Genomic DNA, 25912 nt, shown 5'->3' with positions numbered 1-25912 from the left:
CACAGGGAGAGGACAAAGCACAAAAAACATGGAACACATATCAACGACATAGGAAGCAGTGAGTGACAAGACATGACATTTGATCCAGTTGGTGCACAAGACTGAGTAGCAAGACTACAAACATAAAATGCTATCTTAATCACAAGATATTTGCTGGTAATAGGGAAGAAAAGACATCAGAAAGAAAAAAAGATGACACACTGACAATTTTTGAAGAAATAAGAACAAGAAGCCATATAATGAAATCCACACTAAGAGACACGGGCATGAGAGAAAATACTGTGGCAGCAACATGTGAAACAAAATGTATCAGTGAGATATTTTAAGGTGAAACATCTGCACATAAATATGATTTGTTTTTGAAAAACACCAAATGGACACACTATTGTTTGCAATCTTATCTATGATTTTGGAAACATGCCAGCATTGTACTGTATTGTATTTTTATTGTTCATTTGTTTACGAAAGCAGTTAATGTACGAGACTATGGAAAAGTCAATACATTACAATAGTTACTTTTCTAAGCTTACATTTTTAAACTGCATGTCATTCTCATATATACACTACATTTCAGTTAAATATTGTTCAATGGAGTAAGAGCAGTGTTGACGTAAATATAACTTTAAAGAGTTTGTACAGATTTTGGCCTATGTATTTGTTTTAATGTTTTTGAGAAGTTCATTAATGTGGTAACACTTGGACCATCCCGGCACCTTGGCGGCACACACCGTAGGCACAGGCATCATTCTATTAAGGTGTGTTCACTTGACCCTGCTCTCAGGACTCTCAGTATATAATATCAGATTCGACCTGGCATTGCACTCAGAATATGCATGGAACCTTTAAACAATTTTTGTTGGCATGATTTTCATTCTTGTGAGTACTTATTTGTGGATGTAGTTACTACACAAATGGCAATGAGTTCAGTTGAATGGTCACAAGATTTTTGCCAAAGTGATGACCTCGACATGCACATCCTTGTAGGTAGCACTTCAAAACTTACTGCAGCAACAGCTGGAAATGCAGTATCAAGAGCACGTGGCCATGTTGGACAGTGTTTCGATCAGCCTGTTAGCATGACCTCAACACTCACTAGCTTACACATCACCTTTCCCCACCTATGATGAGGCCATTGAGGGTTGGGAGGCACATGAAAAATGTCCACTACAACACTTCATGGCCTTCAAGGTAATGGATGATGATTTCATTAAAGCACTCTTCCTGTTGTAGATCTTTTCCCAAATGTACTGCTTACTAGGAAAGTTAGCCACTTTTCAGTGTCCTGCATTCTTTTCATTTAATGAAATGCGTAAGTTGTTCATGTCGTATTACCACCAACATAGCCAAGTTATTTCCATGACATGGGAATTTTACCAATGCAGGAAGGAATCCTGTCAATTACATCAAACTTGGGGTGCAGAGTTGCAAGTCATTTCATTACTGCCCAGTCTAAGGAGTCTTATGCTGATACTATGATTCTGGGTGCAATCATTCCATCAGCTCTCAATAAAGAGGTCCACCAATGGACACTGTAATTTGAAGACCCCATTTTATAAGAAGTCCTCTCCATTTCACAATTGTATGACATTACTCTTGCAGCAGGCTGACAGATTCCTGGATGGACGTAGCTGCTATCAACTTAGACAATGGTAGGCACTCATGTTCCAGTACAGCTCTGCAAGTGGAAATCGTGGTGGTACAGCATGTCCAAACTCCACATTCCAGACAAACAGCTCCGCAAAGTATCAGTATTCTTGCCACCACTGTAGAAAGGACACAATGTGGCAGTACGCCAAGAACAGCCAGGACTGATTACAGTTTCAATCTTTCAACCTAAGGACATGGACATCATTAGCCCTGAATGTGACATTCTTGCTTCTGTTTCTAAAAGCTGTTCATCAATGTGCATATTAATTAATCACCATATGGTTACAAGTAGATACGGGCACAGAGGATCACTTATTAATTGTAACATATATTATTTGCCTCTGCTCTCCTTCATTGTCTTCTACCTTGCTCCATCTTTCAATTATAACAGACAAAAAAATCTTTATTATTGGACAGTATACAATGAAGATGGTATACAAGACGGTGATCCAGCAACTGTCCGTCCTTGTAGTGAACAGTATTTTTACAGAAACTTTGTTTGGCTTGGATGCTTTTACAATATTGGGACTCACAGTTGCTGGTTCGATTAACCTGGTTTTTGACCTTGTGCCATATTAGGAATCGGATAAACTGTGCAAGGAATATCTGGACTTCTTTTCACTTGGGTTAAGTAATTCCACAGATGTTACAGTGCATATTACTGTCAAATCCAAAGCACAACCTCATTTCTTCAGGACTAGGCAAGTACCACTTGCACTTCATGATCAAGTCAGGGAAGAACTCAACAGGCTGACTGCTTTGGATTTCACTGAACCTATATAGCCCAGCCAATAAGCTACACTGTTAGGGATTACCAAGAAACTTACTGGCAAGCTCCATCTATGTGGCTATTTCAAGGTTATTATTAATGCACAGTCTATGGTCAACACATACCACATCCCACATCCAGAAGAACTGATGACAAAATGGCTAGGGGACACCATTTGTCTAAACTGGATTTGTCAGAGGTATAGTCACAACTTCCATTCAATAAAAAGTCATGAGAGTTAGTTTTAGTCAACATGCTCTATTGGTGTCTACAGGTACAACCAGTTGGTTTCTGAGGCTTCGAGAGCTTCAGCCCTGCTTCAGACCTGCATGTGTCTGTGTATGTGCGGATGGATATGTGTGTGTGTGTGTGTGTGTGTGTGTGTGTGTGTGTGTGTGTGTGTGTGTGTATGTATGTGCGAGTGTACACCTGTCCTTTTTTCCCCCTAAGGTAAGTCTTTCCTCTCCCGGGATTGGAATGACTCCTTACCCTCTCCCTTAAAACCCACATCCTTTCGTCTTTCCCTCTCCTTCCCTCTTTCCTGAAGAAGCAACCGTCGGTTGCGAAAGCTAGAAATTCTGTGTGTGTGTTTGTGTGTTTTATTTATTGTGCCTGTCTACCGCCGCTTTCCCACTTAATATACAAGATGTCTTAGACAAAATATCCAGTTGGTGTGATGAATAGCAGCTAGCCCTAAATGTGGTGTAAGTTAACACAGATGCGTAGGGAGAACAAACATGTCATGTTTGGATACAGTATTACTAGTGTCCTGCTTGACACAGTAAAGTCATTTAAATATCTGGGCATAACATTGAAAATCAATATAAGATGGGATAAGCATGTGAGAACTGTGGTAGGGAAGGCAAATGGTCAATTTCGGTTTATTGGGAGAGTTTTAGGAAAGAGTGGTTCACCTGTAAGGGAGACTACATATGAGACACTAGTGCAACCTATTCTTGAGTACTGCTCAAGTGTTTGGGATCCATCCAAGTCAATTTGAAGGAAGACATTGAAGCAATTCAAAAGCAGGCAGCTAGATTTGTTGCCGATAGGTTTGAGCAACACATAAGTGTTACGGAGATGCTTCAGGAATTCAAATGGGAATCCCTGGGGGGAAGGCAATGTTCTTTCCAAGAAAAACTGAGGAAAAAATTTATAGAACTGGCATCTAAAATTGACTACCGAATGATTCTATTACTGCCAACATACATTGTGCATAAGGACCACAAAGATAAGATACAAGAAACTAGGGCTCATACAGAGGCATATAGACAATCATTTTTCCCTCACACTGTTTGCAAGTGGAATAGGAAAGGAAATGACTAGTGATGTACAGGGTACCCTCCGCCATGAACCGTTCGGTGACTTGTAGTTTATCATTGTAGATGTAGATTAACTCAGCACAAACCTCTGTTGTGAAGATCATTTTTAGTTTCCATCCAGTGGCAAGAATAAATTCTTGGATGAATTAACGCTTTAGCAAGAAACATAAGTTAACTGTAGCAGAACATGTTGATCTCTAATTTAATCTACAGTATTTTTAAAAAATGCCTCTTTTTTATATGTCATTCTCTTCCCATCATAACCCAAATTCTTTGAGAAGAAATATCATTGGGACTGTCACCAATCAGCATAGTAATTGCAAAAATGTGGACTCAGCACTAACACTGATTGTTTTCTATTATCTTAATCCCACTCTCCCCACCCTTTTCACTAAGAAGGCTATAAATGAATTTTTTCCTGATGTTTCACTACACCCTGTGTAGTTAAAATTGTTGATGGTATTCCAAAGTTAACCCCCCCCTCCCTCCCCCCCTCCCACTCACTTACTCACTCACTCACTCTCTCTCTCTCTCTCTCTCTCTCTCTCTCTCTCTCTCTCTCTCTCCTCGTTCCTATAAACAGAAAGCTTGGATGTTAATTATTGACTAAACTGTAGACCAAATAAAATAATTCTGCAAATTATCTGTGTACTTTCTGCAGGTGACATTTCTGTATGCATCAAAAACCATATATAGCAAAATGTTTTCAGCTAGAATAGAAAAAAGAATAGCTTACCACTGAATATGGTGAAGATACCATTATTTCCTGATCCACCTCACTTGTAGAGTTGTCAACCTGGTCATTTGTGTCCACAAGCCCATTGCTGCCTTCCACATCATCCTCTAAACCATAATTTTCTCCATTCTGTCTTGTGTCTTTCAGAACATGTAAGTCAGATTCATCTTGATACTCATGATCATCATTAGTGGGCAACATGGTAGATGAATTATGCTGATCCATTCCAGAATCGTTTTCTAGTCTGTCTGTGTCTTCTGTAACATTCTTCACTGCAGCTTGAACAAATCCCTTTACCTTAAGTTCATTTGCTGTTTGTATGATACCAGAAATATCTTCTTCCGGAATATCAGTGGACCCACGGTACATAAGCTGAAGTAATATTTGCATCTCATAACATGATATTTCTTTTAGTATAACAACAGGATGTTCACATGGATTTTCCTGAAAAACAGTCTCAAAGTACGGGCTGCAGGCAGATAAAATTATTTTGTGTGCTTTTAAAGTACCATCCTTGCATGATATTGTGACGTCAGCTAAGCTATGACGATTGTAGAATTCGTAGAGAACTGTTTGCAAATTGGAGATATGATTGTCCCAAACTACATGCAAGTGGCTGCTGCCCATGCTTTAGATGAAGCAAAACCTGTAACACAATGAAACTGCTTTATATTTACACTGAAATCCAAAAGCATGTAAGTGACAAACATTGCATTTTTTTTTATTTTAAGACACTCACATACAAAAAGCATAAGTAAATAATCCTGGATTAAACTTATTCCCATCAAAACCAGAAGTTTTTGCTATGCTTCATAGCGTTCTAAGCAACTTCAATGAAGTCTTAAATCTTACCTATCACCACCAAACTGCAACAATAAGAACTAAAAAGGAAATTTTTGTTGGCAGACTGTAACTTCTAAAATATTATGTAAAGACTTCATGTTGTGCTGTGGGGCAATCTTTACAGCTGTAAATGAAGCGCACACTTTGTATGCTTTGACTGCAGTATAGAAACTCTTACTGTTCCAAGATGACCAGTTTCAACAGTCTTATAGTGCCATCATCTGATCTTATGGAAGCACAAAAGGTGATCCACATGTACACCTATCTTGATAAAAAACACACACTTGATAAAATACACATAGTTGATAACATTCTCATACCATCCATGTATATTCAAGTTGGACACGACTCTCTCAAGCTTACGGCACAAGTGGAGTGCTAACACAGAGGTGGCAGATCCACTACAAAGTTACCTATCTCACTGTCGAATTGACTGTTCAAACAAATTTCAGGCTTGCAGCCGGTTCATTGCCGGTTTGAAGTTCATTGCACATGTTGTATATTTCGAGTAAGTCAGTGTAGCACAGTGGTAATGTCGTTCGTTGCTACTGCTGTGGAGGTACGAAGTTCGAAGCCTGCTCATGTACCTTCCCCCCCCCCCCCCCCCCCCCCCCACAAAAACCGACCAAATTTTTCAATTTCATTTCAAAAAATATAAGCAAACAGTGTAAAATTATAAAGATACATTCAGTTATTATGTTTTTCAAATATTCATTCTGCTTGTGGTTCGCTTCATATTCTCCCAATTCATCTTCTTCATTGAAATCTATCAATTCATAATCAATAATGATCTGTCTTTCAGCCAAGAGATCCTGTAATGTGATACATATCTCACTGCCAATTGCAACGGAATTGGCAGAGATCATGCTTGGCGGTGTATTTGTTATGAGATTCAAATCATGGAGTAGATTTTCGATGTATTTAATGCATTCATGATTTCGCCTTTTGATTCTTCATTCAACTCCTCTACTTGCGGATCTTCTGCTGGCTGCACTACTGCAGGAACACTTGGTTCTTCCATTTCACAAAAATTTTCTAACACTCGGCACTAGATACGCTTTGCGAGCAGCTGATGCCAGCAAACCTAAAGGAATGCAACTCACATCCTCATTACTTTAGGAGCTGAGGTTCCCATTACGGATAACGGTATTCATGTGAGAGGGACGATAATGGGCGGAGATCGATTTCAGGTAATACAAGAAATGACCATTGTACGAACATTTGGAACTCCAACTGCAAACCACAAACGTAATGAATATTGGAAAAAATTGATAACTGAACATATCTTTATAATTTTGCACACCTTCCACTGTTTGTTGATATCCTTTGAAATAAAATTGAAAAATTTCAGTCAATTTTGAAAAAAAAAGTACACGAGCAGGATTCGAACATGGTACCTCCACAGCGGTGGCCACAAACCCTTACCGCTGCGCTACGCTGACTTGCTCGAAATATATGTAATGTAACGGATATACAATGCATGCAATGATCTTCAAAATCGACTTCCTCAAAAACCAAGACCTGTTGCTAAAACACTGGATAGCCAGGTATTCACTGCACCTACCACATATTTGAAGCGCATCAAAATCCATGATTTACAGTATAGAGAGTCCCCTTGTAAGACACAAAATAACATCATAAAGAAACTAGCAGGCACACAACCTGTGGTGCTGAAGCATCCAGTCTCTTGACTGCAGCTTTGTCACTAACATACCAAGTACCTGAATACAGCAACACAATGCTCATGCAAGGAAACTAGACATCCATGTGAATGAATCAATGAAAATTATTATGAGTATATTAAAATCCACACCAATTCCTTGGCTGCAGACCATCAGTAACATTCTGCCACCTGAATTGTGACACCAAGAAGCAACCAATGAAGAATGGAAGAAGCTGCATCACCCTGACTACCCCCAAGACCTTTCAGATTCATACAGTCTTAAATGACCTTCCTCCAGACTGCTTGATATCACACACTAAACTGTGGCACTATGAAAGAAACAACAGGAAGTTTTACCTTAAAGAAGAGTGGTAAAAGAGATGAAATGCGGCAACACAACAACATCAAGGTGTTCAAGATCCATCTGCCAGTCTACTGGGTTTCATCAGAAGCGAAGTGACAACACTGAACAGGATAAGAACCAGTCACACCAGGTGCAATGCTATGATGTGCAAGTGGAGACCCCAAAATCTCCAACCTGCGATTGTGGGACCCAACAACAAACCATCTGGCATACTGTCAGAGGCCGCTCTCTGAGAAAGAACCCAGACCATTAGTGTCTTTATTGATGCTGCTCCCGCTGCTATCAATTGGATTCATTCAATAGATGTTGAATTCTAATTGACTGTTTTAATTAACAGTCCTACTTTTTTTAGTATTATTGAATTATTAATTTTCACAATTTAAACATATTAGCTTTGGTCCTAAATTCATAAATGTTTAATTGCAAACTACAAGTATTTCTTAATATTTGTTGTTGTCATCAGATGACACATAAATAAATAAGAATATAAATTTTTGATGACACACAACAACTAGGTAATATATGCCTCTATGTTTCATGGTTACATGTTTCTGAGGTCTCAAAACATATTCTGAAACTGTTCATTCACTCACCTGTAAATGGTGATGGGTGATATGTGTTGTTGAAAAAAGCCGTAAAGTATGCTTGACAAATAGCAAGGAAACTGATGTAACCTCTTGTACATAAGCATAAAAATATCTGTGAATGTGAAAGCAGTTTTTTGTCAATTGAATGAAGTTTTAGAGATTCAAAATAATTTAAAGCCCACAAGGAGTGAACAATACAGCTTGCAATTTGAAACTCTTCTACATCAGCTGTATTTAATGAATCTGTTGCAAAGTGCTTTTTTTCTTTAGAATAGATGTTTGCTCCGGCCTGGTTAAAAGCACCCTATGAAGATGTTATGAAAAAAACTTTGGGGTATTTACTTATTCTAAAATATGAAAATTTTATTAAGCCTGGGATTAGTTTCTCACTTTACGTGCAGTACATTTCAGTACTTATTGTCCTATTCCGGCCCTACTCACATTCGTTTTTAATCCCCATTTATGACACTGATTAATGCTCAGTTGCTTTAAATACAAGGGTGCGCTGAAAAGCAATGCCTCCAAATTTTTTATGTTAAAACTCTTAAAGCTTTTTAAATAAAAAAAACTTTCTTGACAGTCATCTTTATTCTCCATGCATACATGTTTATTTCTCAACATAGTCACCTTGGCAACGAACACATTTCTCCCAACAAGAGAACAGCTTGTTGATACCATTATGGTAGAACATTTGACTTTATTGATGGAGCCACAATCTTACCTCTGATTGCACCAATTCATCAGTATCAAAGTGAAGTCCTCGAAGGCATTCTTTAAGTTTTACAAACAGATGAAAATTGAATGAGGCAAGTTGGTACTGTACAGACGATGACTGATGACAGTGAACCCAAGATGTCAGACTGTTGCAGAAATCACAGTACTCGTGGATGGTCTGGCAGTGTCATGCTAAAAGAGAGGGTGCTCCATGTGTGGATGAACTCTTCGATTTCGTGCTTTCAGAAACTCAATTACAGCCAACTGTTTCTCATACACTGACACAGTTATGTTACACATCACCATGTTACACCCTACACTTTGGAGTCCTCTAACAGCAGAGGATTGCAACTTGTGTCAGCATAGTGGGAAAGTCAATCAATTAATATACATGACATGTAATACCTCAACTGATATTGAGAACAGAATAAAACATTTCTAATCATTACTTTTCAACATACCCTTGTACACTCTCTATTTCAGTATCTGTCTTTGGCTTATGTACAGGTTAGAAATGGTGTTCCCATTTATGTATTTTCAGTTTTAATACGAACAATTACATTAATGTGTTGTTCACATTCTACTCCGAGTACATCTATCATCTCACAGCTGTAGGTCATTTCTAACTGCAAACTTGTAGAAGGTTATTGCCATATCCATCATATATCTGATAAGCTCCAACTTACTGTCTTCAACTCTTGTCACTTAACAGTGGTCTGCTGAAATATCAAAACCTATTTTATCAAATAATGGAACTGTATTTTTGATCAATCATTATCACCCCACAAACACAGATTCACTCTCACCCTGAAAATGGAGAAAATTTGATACTTTTTGCACTATCTTTCTGCTGACAGTTATTCCTAGCTGACACATACCTTTCATCAATGAGTGACACACTCATAAGAAGATTAGTCATAAAGGATTAATTACCACTACAAAAAATAATATTTATGTAATTAATTTCACATCTGTGTGTAGGTGTATATATCAGCAGTCCTGATACACACTGAAATCCCTGCACCACAGTACCACAGCACAACACTAGAGGAGCCATAATAAAATGAGACACTTTATTAGCACGCTGCATCTCTCTGTTCTGGCAGCGTATCATGTGATAATACTGTGGGACAGAGATTTCAGTGTGTACCAGGACTGCAGACATATACTTGCCAATAAACAAAAAATTAATTATTTTTTTAGTTGATGATTAAAAAATAAATATGACTACCCCTTATACTCTTCCAAACAAAATTCTTCTAATATTATTGTTTAATTTCAGTAATTACAGTACACATCTCTATCTGAAGACCTCTGTAATGCCATGCAACATTTTTAGCTCCGACTTAACACCCTGTCTCTTGGAATGTTCATTTTTATTTCAATGGGTTCACACTCAGTAATCCCCACACAGTTGTACAAACGGTAAATTATTTGGTATAGAAGAAACTTCCATACAATTAAGCACATAGCACTGAATGTAATTAACCTTTATAGCAGTTTCCATAACTTTCTGCATATCTGTCTGGGTGGTTGGGTTGTTTGGGGGAAGAAACCGAACTGCAAGGTCACTGGTCTCATCAGATTAGGGAAGGACGGGGAAGGTAGTCGGCCATGCCCTTTCAAAGGAACCATCCTGGCATTTGCCTGGGGCAACTTAGGGAAATCACGGAAAACCTAAATCAGGATGGCCAGAGGCGGGGTTGAACCGTCGTCCTCCCGAATGTGAGTCCAGTGTGCTAACCACTGTGCCACCTTGTTCGATATATACCTGTCTGTTTCCTATTCCATTAGATAATCATGCCTAAGAGGAACAACTGTCTATACCTCCATATGACCTATATACCTCCATGTGACCTCTGATTTTACCATCTTTCAAGAGATATATGTGGAAGAAAGGAATTACCTGTTTGTCTCTTCTTGTCTTCTTGGGACATACACTCTCTGAATTATAATGGTATGTCCCTCCCTATTACATACTGCCTCTCCTATACCCTTTTACCACTGCAGTTGGATGAGGCTATCCACAAAACTTTCGCAGAATGATATTTCCACTCTGCAGCAGAGTGTGTGCTGATGTGAAATTTCCTGGCCCTGTGTGCCAGACTGAGACTCAAATTTTGGACCTTTGTCTTTCACGGGTAAGTGCTTCACTGACTGAGATACCCATACACAACTCATGATCCATCCTCACACTTTTACTTACATCAGTATCTCATCTCCTACCATCGATACTGCACAGAAGCTCTCCTGGAAAACTGGTACTTCTGGAACACAGAATATTTCAGAAACATCGTTTAGCCACAGGCTGGACATGTTTCCAGAATGTGATTTTCACTCTGCAGAATTATGTGCACTGATATATATCAGTGGAAACATTCCCAGACTTTGGCTAAGCCACATCTCCTCAATATCCTGTGTTCCAGGAGTGCCACTCTTGCAAGATGAACAAGAGAATTTCTGTGAAGTCTGGAAAGTAGGAGATGAGGTACTGGTTGAACTAAAGCAGTGAGGACCAGTCATGAGTCGCACTCGAGTAGCTGTCAGCACAGCACTTGCCCACAAAATACAGAGGTCCAGAGTTTGAGTTTCAGTCCAGCCACAGTTTTAATCTGCCAGAAAGATTTAACATTTTTGCTGTTACTAAATTATTCCTTGATGAAGTATATCGCTGAATTACCTGGTTAGGGCTCCAGAACGGAAAGCAGTTGCTAAATTGGTTGAATGAGAATGATATAACAAGCCTTCTTTGTGGCTGAATTACATATCCATACAATCAAACAATAAATTACAGATGTTGATGTAGAGGTTCAACTTTCCGACCCCACACCAGCCAGACTCTAGCAGGTCTTCCTGCATTTCCCTTCAAATTACTGGTGTTTTGGCTTTCCTATATACAACAGCATCATCCATAAGCAGCCTTTATGAGCTTTTGATGCTATCTACATCACCATTTTAATGTATATGCAGAAATTATCCAGTAACAGCCTCCCCCCCCCCCCCCCTCCCCCACCACCACCACCAACACCACCACCACCACCACTGCCACTACAAGTACTGATGAACTTCCTTTCATATCCATTGATTTATATTTGCTAAGAGGTTTTTAATCCAGACAAAAATCTCAGAAATTATTCCACAAGATAATATTTTGTTTATTACTCACAAGTGTGGAACAGTACTACACACTTTCGCACGCCAAGTAACAGTCAATCAACCCAAGCTAGGTACATTTTGCCTCTCCAGTTTCATGTATGAACAAAGCAATATAAATTTTACTACACTGGTGTTTCTGGAAACCATGGTGCTTACTGCAGATGAGATGTTTGGTCATAAAAAATGCATAATAAGCTAGAATGAAACGTTTTCCAGAATCCTATAACAGAGTCAGCAATATAGATTTATAGTTACACGCATTTGTCTGACAATTCTTGTTGAAAATGGCCAGTGACTTTTTTTTAACAACTTTGAGTGCCTCCAGTAACCTATGACAAACACATACCACAAAAAGAGCCAGTTATTGCAAATAATCTACATTGAACCAAACAGGTATCCTATTAGATACAGTGGCTTTTCCTCTCTTGGGTAATTTTAGTTGTTACCATTTCATAATCACTGAACTCAATACCTAACGAGCAATGGTAAATCCAGGATGGAATGTAACAATATTCTGAGAAGGAAAGTTGCTACTTCCCATATAGCAGAGATGCTGAGTTGCAGATAGGCACAACAAAAAGATTTTCACACTTAAAGCTTTCAGCCAACGGCATTTGTCAACAATAGGCACACACACATACACACACACACTCTCACACAAATGCAACTCACACATGTGACTGCAGTCTCAGGCAACTGAAACCACACTGCAAGCAGCAGCACCAATGCATGATGGGAGTGGTGATTGGGTGGAGGAAAGGAGGAGGCTGAGGTGGGGAGGGGGGGGATAGTATGGCAGGGATGGCAGACAGTGAAGTGCTGTATTTTGGGCGACAGGCAGAGGAGAGGTGAGGAGGGGGTGGGAAGTAGAGAAAGAGGTGAGAAATAAATAAAAAAATAAAATAAAATAATATTTTTTATTTCTCTCTACTTCTCTCCTTGTCCGCTACTCCCACATGCACTGGCGCTGCTGCTGCTGCTGCTGCTGGTGTGTGTGTGTGTGTGTGTGTGTGTGTGTGTGTGTGTGTGTGTGTGTTGACAAGAGCCATTGGCCTAAAGCTTTAAGTGTGAAAATCTTTTTGTTGTTCCTTGACTCAGCATCTCTGCTGATAATATTGATCTCAATACCTGTCATTTCGATTTTGTTATATATTTTACAATCAGAAGCAGGAACCATACTATTGATCATTCTTAGTGAAAAAAATGGGGATGACATATTTAAGTACTTCTACATTCTTTGTTGTCCTCTGTTTTCACACCAATTGGAAAAATGATTTTTGTCAATTTACTAATTATGTAAAACTAAATATACCTTGGAATTTTTATCAGAGCAGTAGATAAGATTTTTACTCTTGAATTCACTGAATGCTCCTCCTCCTGCTCTGTTTACACTTCCAGTGTTTTATATCAACAGGTCTTTGGCTTCATTTAAATACGTCATAGCATTCTAACATGGCTATTGAAGCACTGCATCTGTTTTCCATTACTCACCACTTAGCTCAGCCCATGTGATTGCAAAGTATATTGTCCAATGTCCTTTCATTTTATCAAGTGATACTTATTTTCAGCTAAAGAAATACATGTCTGATATTGACTTCTTGAGTTTCGATTCAGGTAAGCTCATCAAAAAGTTGCAACATTTCGACAAGCTTACCTGTCTGGAAAATCAAGAACAGAATTTAAAAATATTACTATACTCATGAAAACAAATGAAATGAGTAGCTATATCATTAAATAAGTAAATTCATTAGCATCCACCCATCATAAAATTCTTGTTTCCATGCCTCAGTGTTTTTTGTTTTTTTTTATTGTTAAGTGTGAATTTTGACTGAGAATGAAACAAAAAATAAAACTGTTACCACTTCTGGTGACTGCTCATCTACTTAGAATATCATAAGACTAAATTAAGATAAGGCATGGAATGGATCAGACTAGAAAAAAAATCATGCTGAATTTTTTTAACAAGAATATTAAAAGGATAGATTGCTACTTACCACATGGAGGAGACACTGAGTCGAAGACAAGCACAATGAAAAATTTGTCTGGGCCACACAACTGTAGACATGGCCACACATGCACAAGTTGTGCTTGTGTGTGTGTTCTTTTTCTATTTTGGAATAAGGACTATTTTGTCTGAAATCTTATGTGTTTAGCAATCTTCTTCATTGTGCCAATCTGCAACTCAATGCTTCCTCTATGTGGTGATTATCAATCTATCCTTTCACATTGTTGTTATTCCATTCTGGACTTTCCGTTGTTTCATACTGAATTCTTTGTATCAATATAAAAATTATCTGACTACAATTCATTTACAGGAGAATCAACTCCAAGTACTGCCAGTTAACATTTAAAAGTAAGAAACTTTTAGTTTCTCCACCAGGTACCTTTGTCTGAAATCTTCTTGATGGTTAACAGAATCTTCTGTCGGTTCTTGGTAGAACAACATTATAATAAATGAAAAGCACCAGTTTGCTTTTGTTGTACGATATTACTTTTATTGTTAACCATTTTTCGGCTTACAAGGCCATCTTCAGACATTTACTGAGTATTATCAGCAAAGAAGTTACAATGTTTGCAAACAACATTGGACGAGAAGTAACACGTCTAGACTGAAGTAGAAACATACAGTAAGTAACATCTTTGGCAGTGTCGTGGTAATGCAATGAAAAAGTAAAAATTGAACAGTACATAAATAACAATGGAGTAGACAGGAAAACATCTAAAACAAAATAGGAATAGCATGCCTACATAACAGTTTCTATTAATAAACAAAACTAATAAAATAAAATAAAATTAGTACTAGACAAGGCCACATCAGGAGGTATGAAACATGAAGAGTGATACACAAATCAATTGAAAGAAGAGACAGTTATCAATGTAACTATAGAATACATAAGGAACTTAAGCAATATCAATAAGATAAACAGAAATTGATAAAAGATAAACAGAAACTGATAAAAGATAAACAGAAATTGATGGTCTCTGATAAAATTGTTGGCTTATTAGAATGTGATATGGAATTTAGGAATTCCTGCACATTCTCCTCTTGCTTCATTTTATAATACGAAGGCATTTTGCTCTCACTTCCACGAAGACTGTGAGATTCTCAAGTGATGGCCTGCACTTGAGCCTCCACAATGCCAAGTGCCTGTCCCTGATTGTGGAGCAGCACTTTTCACTCCAGCACGGTACAGGATGTCATCATAGTTGTCTTGAAAACTTTGCCATACTGGTGACAATATCACATTTCTGAATGATCTCTACATTGAAATACACCAGCTGGCTATACATCCAGTTTGTATTGCTAAGCAGCCATACTGGTGACAGAACTGCTCTGTCTAGCAGAGGTGTCCTGATAGTAAATGGTAGCTGGAGAGTAGATCACTGACCACTTCCAGCAGAGCAAATTGTACAAAACATGGAAGCCATAACAAAAGATCAATCACTTGAACCCAGCAGAGCTGAACTGTGTGTTCCGTCCCACATTCAGATGACACAGTTCTTCTCCAGCCAAGCGATGCTCAACAACTCAACCCCAGATGCAGATAGTGGAAAAGCCACAGAGTATGTCATGTGGAGAAATGAGGAATGGCTGCAGAGTTCTTAATAATATTAGAGGGACTCTTGGTCATATGATATACTGAGGCAGGTAGAGGAAATGTACAACTACTCTATGATGCACGCAAAAACGCTGTAATAGTAACTATTTGTAGGTTAGAGTTGACAAGCTGTACACATTGCACACAAAGATGGCTCCACCTCTTCCAGTTCTCTCTCCTTCAGCTCTCTCTCCAGTGCGACTGTCCTTCCTATGATGGATACAACGCCTTAGCACAGGGCTACAAATAATGTAAAATTTGTTGCATCTAAACGCAAGCACAAAGATCTGACCTATCCTATCAGGCTGACTTCTTCCACATGTATCCCGAACCATTTTAAATTCCACTTTAACATAGCAGACATCTTATCAGTGAGGTTTTTATTTCCTTTGCCTAGGTATTAACACCACAGAGCACCAGCTTCACTTGGGAGAAGGGCGGAGAATAAAATTGGTGTTCTTGAAGGAACTATCCCTGCATTTGCCAGAGTTTTCTAGAGCAAAGAAAATTTTACAGGAGTGTACAGACTGGCTATTACAATAACCATGCTTCCAAATGCGAGTTAAGTGTGCTATCCACAACATCGTCTCACTCAATCTTTCCCCCTATCTTGAAGGGGTGGAAATGTTTGGTGTCTTATGGTGAGACTTGTTAGTTCTCTTCAGCAGCTCTGAATTTCTACATCATTTGTAGTTTCCTCTTCATCAGGTTCTTCACTACACAAATAGCATGGATGGATAGACAGATGGCTTTGAGTTATTTCTTTTTGTTCTCAGTCTCTTCACTATGCCTTTCTCAATCACTGGAGATGACTTCTAACACTGTGGACAAACTGCTCAATTTTGATAGTTCTGCATCAATAGAGGATTTTGCAGCTTTTTCTGTGAGCTTTGCTGGCCATGTAAGGAAAATAACTGTATCCATGGCAGGGCACTGATGACCTTGCTCTTTAGTGCCCTCAGCTACAAATCATCATCATCATCATCATCATCATAATCACAATCATATGTATCCATGGCAACTTCATCATTGCAAGTGTACATTCATGTGTAGGTGCTTGTGGCAGCTTCAGTTAGTAGTAGATGTGTTGAAAAACCCTTTTCTAAACTGCCGTTTTGGCCACTGAAGCAAATGGCATTGCGGAGGTTGATGGTTCATGAGTCAAACTTTTTATGTAGTTTATGGAAACGATATTCTCCTCGTTACTTTCATTTCCAGAACTTTGTTTTCACACAAATAAGAGTCGAAAAAGTACAGGTTCCTTTGCACTTCACACAGAATAGAGGAACAGAACAAGGATTACTATCTTCACGAGCAGCTTGGTCACATTTTACTACATTGCACATCCATGGCAAACTGTGTCCATAATACTGATACTTGAGACCAGTGCATTCCAATAGGAAAAACTGGTCTCACTTTAGGGCAAACAAACCTCGCCTGGAGAAACATCATCAGAACGAACATTGTTATCTTTTCAAGCTCACCATTCATTTACTAACTTCACAATGTGCTTTATTTCTATTCATGTCAACATTTCCCTTAAAATATATATGCATTAAATCTTCCCATGACAAGACACCCTTGCTAGAATTGAATGTGTTGTACAATTTGGTCACAATCATGTACTCACAAAACACTTTTCCTTTCTCTATATGTTCGGCTAGAAATGGCTGTTTCTACCAACAGTGTGCCATTTCTCAAGAGCTTGACATATTTTAATTTACTGCAGCCTTTGTTATAGCAAGGTGACACATTTTCATAACCACCTTCCTTTTTCTTAACAATTAAGAATACAGTTGAGTCATGTTATGCGTCCAGCTACTCATCGGCATTCTTTTCTGAGGTGAAGGTTGCCTTGAGTAATTGGAAGCCCTTTTTGTTGAGTGGGTTTATTGCTCCTTGATCCGATCATGTTGGATTTTTTTATTATATGTAGAATTACATGCCATGGCAATCTCACAATTAACTAGGGATGTATAGTAATAATCAAACTAGACAGAACTTGAATATGCCTTCTACACCTGGTCTGCAGCAGGTGCCCCAAAGGCTGCCAGCTAACAACTGTACCACAACAGCATTCTACTACCATCAGCATGTAATACAACTTAAAAAATAAAAAAAGAGGTAGGCCAATATAATTTGATGGTTAAATCATGCTCCCATTCATTGTGACACACAATGTTCCACTGCCATGACACATGGTGAATATTCAATCACACAGAAAAGTTAATGGTTTACATGTGATGAGTAGCATGTACCAGTGTTCTGCTCAATAAAACTGGGATTGCCAAATACAAAATCAGCCATTCTGTGTGTGTGTGTGTGTGTGTGTGTGTGTGTGTGTGTGTGTGTGTGTGTGTGTGTAGGTAGGTAGGTACTCTAACTGGCTGGGCAGCTCATGCTAAAACTGGAAAAAAATGCTTAGACAGAAAGAGCTCTATGAAGAGGGTCATCTGGGAACATATTTTACGAGATGTTTGAAGATTCTATGCTTCTTTGTAATATCATAAACTTTATTCTGAATAAAACAATTAAAATGTACTATCTACATAGCAAATCCTGTTATATAACAGTCTCCAGTAGGGCCAGTTATCAGGATTCACATTTCTCCAGAAACCATGCTGGAAGAAACTAAGAGACCTTTCAATTTTGGAAAGCACATTATTCATTAGTTCTCCTCTGGGCTGCAACTAATAGTAATACTGTAATAGTTAGCTAGTGATTTAAGGTTCTTACCTGGTTTGAGAAGTCATTTTTTTTAATCCATGGAATATTAAAAGAACAAGACAGGTTACCCTTGTCTGATACGGGGTAATGAACTTGCTTATTGCAAAGTACTTTGTTTACAGTGTCAGACAGAGTGGACACCAGCTCTGCAATGAAGAAATATCTGTTATTCCCCTCTTCACTGTTGGAAATGAAATCCTAACTTTGTTTCATTGCCCCTTTGCTGTAATGGGAGGCTGAATCCTAACTAAGCAGCTAAAAAAAGTAGCCTCTGCGTAGTTGCAATCCTTCAAGGACAGCAACGAATGAAATAATAAGCCTACCTATGGAACCAAAAAAATAACTTTACTGTGAAATAAAAATAAAACAATAACCAAACTTAATGCAGTCTCTACAAAAATGCACAACTGTGAAATAAAAAGTGCTGTTGGCTAGTATTCAGTATCATGTTGCTCCACCACATGTATGTAACATGTTTCGATTGCCCTTGGCATGCTGCTCACAATATTATCAACACATTGTTGTTGGAACATGGCCCGTTCTTCGATGCTGCACTACTGAGGTCATTCTGTCAATGAGGATGATACATGCAACAGCACACTGCATGTTTCAGCTGGTCCCAAGCATGTTCAATTAAGAGGGTAATCCCAAAAGTAAAGTCTCCTATTTTTTTATAAGTACATAGACCTGTTTATTTCTACAATGGTTTACATCAGTTTACAGCTTGAACATCTAGCTATTTTGCCACATAATCTCCATTTCTGTCGATGCAATTTTTAGACACTGTGGCTGTTTTTGTATACCCATGTCATACCAGCTCGCTGACGTGCTGTTCACAAAGTTATGAACCTCTTCTTTCTCCTAGTTGTCGGGGCTGAATCGCTTTCTGGCCAAATGTTCTTTTAATCTAGCGGACAGGTGATAGTCACTGGATACTAAGTCAGGACTATAGGGTGGGTGGGTGATTATGTTCCACTGAAACCGTTCCAGGAGAGCAATGGTTTTCCAAGCCATGTGTGGGCGAGCATTGTCATGGAGAATGTGTATGCCCCTGCTCAACATTCCTCTTCTCCGGTTCTGAATTGCCCGTTTGAGTTTTTTCAGTCTCACAGTACCTGTCAGCGTTAATTGTGGTCCCAGTGATTCAGCTCCAATGACGAGGTGAAAGAAGAGGTTCGTTACTTTCTGAACAGCATGGCAGCCAGCTGGTATGACATGGGCATATAAAAACTGTAACAGCATCTACAAAAATGCATTGACAGAAATGGCGATTTTGTCGAAAAATAGCTAAATGTTCAAGCTGTAAACTGATGTCAGCCATTGTAGAAATAAACAGGTCTAAGTAAGTTGGGATTACCCTCGTAGTTTCATGTCAACTGCATATGCAGGTCCTTTCATTAAGTTGATTGCTCCCTCCTGGGGGAAGGTGTTCATGAGGTGGGCACAGTGTGCTCATCCATTGCCATCTTGAAAGATGAACTCAACATCAAAACATTAACTGTAGGGCTAGACAATTGGATGGAAGATGTTTTGATCATGAAGAAGAAGAAAATGATAATGATGATGATAATCACAGTGGCTCAATTGCACGTTGTAAATCTTTAAATTAAATGCCACCTGATACTTGCCTAATTAACCCCTGTATTCCTACGGGTAAACAGCACCTACAGTTTAATGTGAAATTCAAATCATATGTCATTTCTGGCAAATCACTGACATATGAAGGCTAGGTTAAAGGTGGACTGAAATTTTCCACAGTCTGAACATGATTCGACTTCACAAGCTTCAGTTTTCAATGCACACACTTTGTCACCAGATCACCAGCCCTGCCTGTCTCTATACTGTACTGCCCGCAAATTACTCTCAACAGCGATGAGACACTCTCCACAACTGTGTATGAGACCAGCTAAAGATACCAAATCCCATATTTCTCCTGAACCTATGAGACTGCAGGTACCTGGTGTGAGCATACAAGATTTTCCTTATAGATATTTTGTAGCCAAAGTTCAGAAATAAATAATTTCATTGCGTGCAAATGAAATCTCATATTTACTTCGAATATAAATGAACAAGCTTTACCAGTAGAATTTATGTATTTTTGTTATCCATAATAATCATTCAGAATATAAAGTTTTAATTTAATGTAAGAAAACTTATTAGGGGATAAGTACTATTTTGTGTATTTTATTATTCGCATGATGTATTTCGCATGGTTTCGATGCTGTTCTAAGAGACTTGAAGGTGTTTTTGGAGCCCTGACAGGCAAAGCAATCAAGGTCAGCAAAGAGTCTTCTGCACCAGTCTGTGTGTGTGTGTGTGTGTGTGTGTGTGTGTGTGTGTGTGTGTGTGTGTGTGTGTGTTTCTTGAAAAAACACTTCTTATTTGTTATCCAGAAGATCTCCTACAACAAGATACTCATCATCTTATATGTGTTGTATTTAAAGCCTCAAAAGATCATAATTGCCAAGTTCTGGTTTTTAGAAAAAATTAAGTTGTTCTACAGATAATAAGAATATTCAACAAATCAAGGGTTTGCAGACTACTCTGAGCTGAAGATCACAATGAAGTAACTTAAAATATAAATGAACCCTTGCACTGGCCATCCACACATACTTCTACAATGATCAAGTGTCACACAAAGCCTACATTTGTAAACGAATACAACCTGAAGCCACTATACAGGACCCATTCCAAATGTTCCCTTGTTCATCCTTTTTTCATGAACCACACTGCTGGAGAGCTTGTACCGCTATTCATAGTGGATGGCTAAGGACAGACTGATCGTTTTAAGACTTGCATACTATATGCATTTACAGAGCCCTCCCTTTGGCTTCCATAACTGGAGCATACAGTTCTTTTGTAAGCTACTTTAGGCACCTCTCAGACATAATCTGTAGGTAGCAATTATCAGCTGGTGGCTTAGACAGTGGGCAACCACTACAAGGCATATTTTCAATGTTTTGCATCTGATGAAAGCAGCTGACTGTTCAAATTATGTTGCTGTGACATATACCAAATCAGTAAACAGCTTCACATATCAATAAGTCCTCCTTACCATGAAGTGACAACGTACACACAGTATAAGCATGAACTAAGCCTATGAGACAAGTTGTCAGAATGAGCAGTATATGCAAGCCAAATTGTCCCATTCATAACTGGAGGTACAGTATGTTATACTGAATTACATTGACAATGAAGTGTTTTCTTTTACCTTCAGCACACAGGTGTCTGTATATAGTGACCGGAAGTGGTCAAAAATGGTACTGAAAAAGTACACACAAAAAACTGTGTAAAACGTGAGGTAGGTGCAAAACATTTTGTGCAATTTAGTTCTTTTGATAAGACCAATGTAATGTATTGTTTCAGCCTGTATAATGTCAGTGTAGTCAATATGAGGCTTCCATATCCTAAAAAAAATAGGTATTAGTGTGCTCCTCACACATATAAATTCCTGCCACTATCTTTCTTTAATTATTAGAATTGTAAATTCAGATGCTGGGATGTTCTCTCTGACTTGTCTTCACTTGAACATTGTAACCTCCTATCCCTCATGATAGAGCAATAACTTTCACTGCAACAATACTGATAATTTTGTAAGCTACCTAAGAGATTTTTATGTGAATACTTCAGCATCACTTCACATGACCTACCAAGCCCTACTTTATCTACAAGTTCAAGCTTGAGTTGTTGATTGCATAGTATCCAACTAGTCCTGCTACCAATTAATTTTTGTGGCTTCCTTCAGGTGACTGCTCTTTCTAATAGCAGAACCTCAATGCCACATGGTTGCTCAGCTCTTCACCAGCTTTTCACTGAGCACCGTCAGCATGGCGAGAAATGGTTTTGGAAGAATCTGTCTGTACTGATCAATTTTGCATGCTGACTTCGTGATAACAGAAGCAACAGACGAGAAAATTAGCAACTGTTGGTGCTTCTTCATCATTATATATTGCAGTCAATTTGAAATTCTTAGTTCTTATGTTCTGCATTCTACAGCATGGAACTATAAGTCTCTTCTACACACTATACATTTATCTAAGCAGTCAACAAAAGGCAGAGGTTATATGTAATCCATTCCATCTTCATTTCACGATTCACCATACTTGCAGCAAATTGAGATACTTTTCCATAGCTAAGTGACATGGCAACAATACTAGCATTTCTAGTTGTGCAAGAAGTTAGGAATGCAGGATTGTACTTTGAGATTAAGAAATCCTTACGCGATGTATTCTGGTAGCATTTAGAACTAATTGTGTGCCTGAATGATGCTGTACTTCATAGTTCCACAATCATTTTTCTCAACATTGTTTTTCCATCACTTCTTGATGTATTCTGGTAGCACTGCGAATTAATTGTGCATATGAACAATGCTGTACTTCACAGTTCCACTATCACTTTTCTCAACATGGTTTTTCAGTCACTTCTTTATTTTCTATTGCCCTATGAGATCATTAATGTCAATCAACAACATGTCACATGTTGATGCTGGTGTGGTCTTCAGTCCTGAGACTGGTTTGATGCAGCTCTCCATGCTACTCTATTCTGTGCAAGCTTCTTCATCTCCCAGTACTTACTGCACCCTACATCCTTCTGAATCTGCTTAGTGTATTCATCTTTTGGTCTCCCTCTACGATTTTTACCCTCCACACAGCCCTCCAGAACTAAATTGGTGATCCCTTGATGCCTCAGAACATGTCCTACCTTCTCAATAGTTATCTGATCTACCCATCTAATCTTCAGCATTCTTTTGTAGCACCACATTTCGAAAGCTTCTATTCTCTTTTTGTATAAACTATATATCATCCATGTTTCACTTCCATACAAATACTTTCAGAAACGACTTCCTGACACTTAAATCTATACTCGATGTTAACAAATTTCCCTTCTTCAGAAACGCTTTCCTTGCCATTGCCAGTCTACATTTTATATCCTCTCTACTTCGATGATCATCAGTTATTTTGCTCCCCAAATAGCAAAACTCCTTTACTACTTTAAGTGTCTCATTTCCTGATCTAATTCCCTCAGCATCACCTGACTTAATACGACTACATTCCATTATCCTTGTTTTGCTTTTGTTGATGTTCCTCTTATACCCTCCTTTCAAGACCATGTCCATTCCGTTCAACTGGTCATTCAAGTCCTTTGCTGTCTCTGACAGAATTATGATGTCGTCGGCGAACCTCAAAGTTTTTATTTCTTCTCCATGGATTTTAATACCTACTCCGAATTTTTCTTTTGTTTCCTTCACTGCTTGCTCAATATACAGATTGAATAGCATCGGGGAGAGGCTACAACCCTGGTCTCACTCCCTTCCCAACCACTGCTTCCCTTTCATGTCCCTCGACTCTTATAACTGCCATCTGGTTTCTCTACAAATTGTAAATAGCTTTTCGCTCCCTGTATTTTACCCCTGCCACCTTCAGAATTTGAAAGAGTATTCCAGTCAACATTATCAAAAGCTTTCTCTAAGTGTACAAATGCTAGAAATGTAGGTTTGCCTTTCTCTAAGTGTACAAATGCTAGAAATGTAGGTTTGCCTTTCCTTAATCTTTCTTCTAAGATAAGTTGTAGGGTCAGTATTGCCTCAAGTGTTCCAACATTTCTACGGAATCCAAACTGACCTTTCCCGAGGTCAGCTTCTACCAGTTTTTCCATTCGTCTGCAAAGAATTCGTGTTAGTATTTTGCAGCTGTGACTTATTAAACTGATAGTTCGGTAATTTCCACATCTGATAAGACCTGCTTTCTTTGGGATTGGAATTATTATATTTTTCTCTAAGTCTGAGGGAATTTCACCTGTCAGTAGTTCTAATGGAATATTGTCTACTCCCAGTGCTTTGTTTCGACTTAGGTCTTTCAGTGCTCTGTCAAACTCTTCATGCAGTATCATATCTCCCATTTCATCTTCATCTACCTCCTCTTCCATTTGCATAATATTATCCTCAAGAACATCGCCCCTGTATAGACCCTCTATATACTCCTTCCACTTTTCTGCTTTACCTTCTTTGCTTACAACTGGGTTTCCATCTGAGCTCTTGACATTAATGCAAGTGGTTCTCTTTTCTCCAAAGGTCTCTCTAATTTTCCTGTAGGCAGTATCTATCTTACCCCAAGTGAGATAAGCCTCTACATCCTTACATTTGTCCTCTAGCCATCCCTGCTTAGCCATTTTGCACTTCCTGCCGATCTCATTTTTGAGACATTTGTATTCCTTTTTGCCTGCTTCACTTACTGCATTTTTGTATTTTCTCCTTTCATCAATTAAATTCAGTATCTCTTCTGTTACCCAAGGATTTCTACTAGACCTCATCTTTTTACCTACTTGATCCTCTGCTGCCTTCACTATCTCATTCCTCAAAGATACCCATTCTTCTTCTACTGTATTTCTTTCCCCCATTCCTGTCAATTGTTCCCTTATGCTCTTCCTGAAACTCTGTACAACCTCTGGTTCTTTCAGTTTATCCAGGTCCCATCTCCTTAAATTCCCACCTTTCAGTTTCTTCAGTTTTAATCTACAGTTCATAACCAATAGATTGTGGTCAGAGTCCACATCTGCCCCTGGAAATGTCTTACAATTTTAAACTTGGTTCCTAAATCTCTGTCTTAGCATTATATAATCTGTCTGATACCTTCCAGTATCTCCAGGATTCTTCCATGTATACAACCTCCTTTTATGATTCTTGAACCAAGTGTTAGCTATGATTAGGTTATGCTCCGTGCAAAATTCTACCAGACAGCTTCCTCTTTCATCTCTTACCCCCAATCCATATTCTTCTACTATGCCTCCCTCTCTCCCTTTTCCTACTCTCGAATTCCAGTCACCCATGACTATTTAATTTTCGTCTCCCTTCACTATGTGAATGATTTCTTTTATCTCATCATACATTTCATCAATTTCTTCATCATCTGCAGAGCTAGTTGGCATATAAACTTGTACTACTGTAGTACGTGTGGGCTTCGTGTCTATCTTAGCCACAGTAATGTGTTCACTATACTGTTTGTAGTAGCTTACCCGCTCTCCTATTTTTTATTCATTATTAAACCTACTCCTGCGTTACCCCTTTTTGATTTTGTATTTATAACCCTGTAATTCACCTGACCAAAAGTCTTGTTCCTCCTGCCACCGAACTTCACTAATTCCCACTATATCTAACTTTAACCTATCCATTTCCCTTTTTAAATTTTCTAACCTTCCTGCCCGATTAAGGGATCTGACATTCCATGCTCCGATCCGCAGAACGCCAGTTTTCTTTCTCCTGATAACGATGTCCTCTTGAGTAGTTCCCACCCGGAGATCCGAATGGGGGACTATTTTACCTGCGGAATATTTTACCCAAGAGGACGCCATCATCATTTAATCATACAGTAAAGCTGCATGTCCTCAGGAAAAATTACGGCTGTAGTTTCCCCTTGCTTTCAGCTGTTCGCAGTACCAGCACAGCAAGGCCGCTTTGTCACATACATTAGACATTTACCATAAACACACTCTTCTGAGATTACTACTGCATAACAACTTAGTGGAGTGTGAGGTGCCTGCTTTTTGCTGAAATAGTTTTGAATTTCAAAAGAAAGTTGATTACAGAAACTATAAAGATGATTTGCATTAGAGAAAGATTTACTCTTGACATTCCCACTGTCAATGAACATATTACTATACTTCCATGCAGGCATATATCTCACTAAGAAACACTCAGCTACCACATATTTCATAACTTCCTGCCATACGCCATACAGAGGTTTACCGAGTACCAGAGCAGATGTGTAACTTACACTTCTCTCTCATGGT

The 25912-nt window shown here is 38.6% G+C and overlaps 1 protein-coding gene across 5 annotated transcripts in view; it reads right to left on the bottom strand.

The window, feature by feature from the left end:
• LOC126328994 (zinc finger protein 131-like) overlaps positions 1-25912 on the bottom strand; it is a 64939-nt gene that overhangs the window by 27019 nt on the left and 12008 nt on the right. For 2 of the 5 annotated variants that reach the window (XM_049996090.1, XM_049996085.1), the window contains exon 2: positions 4475-5120. In XM_049996090.1, the coding sequence (XP_049852047.1) occupies positions 4475-5101 (627 nt within the window). In that variant the 5' untranslated portion in view covers positions 5102-5120. Of the gene's footprint in view, positions 1-4474; positions 5121-8652; positions 8838-14185; positions 14708-18136; positions 18274-25912 lie in introns of those variants that run through there. The other 3 variants (XM_049996089.1, XM_049996088.1, XM_049996087.1) reach the window with 3 other exon arrangements.

This window comes from Schistocerca gregaria, chromosome 2 (assembly GCF_023897955.1).
Source record: "Schistocerca gregaria isolate iqSchGreg1 chromosome 2, iqSchGreg1.2, whole genome shotgun sequence".
NCBI classification, from domain to species: Eukaryota; Metazoa; Arthropoda; class Insecta; order Orthoptera; family Acrididae; genus Schistocerca; species Schistocerca gregaria.
The sequence above is the reverse complement of the archived record's forward strand: the minus strand, read 5'-3'. Positions and strand labels throughout refer to the sequence as shown.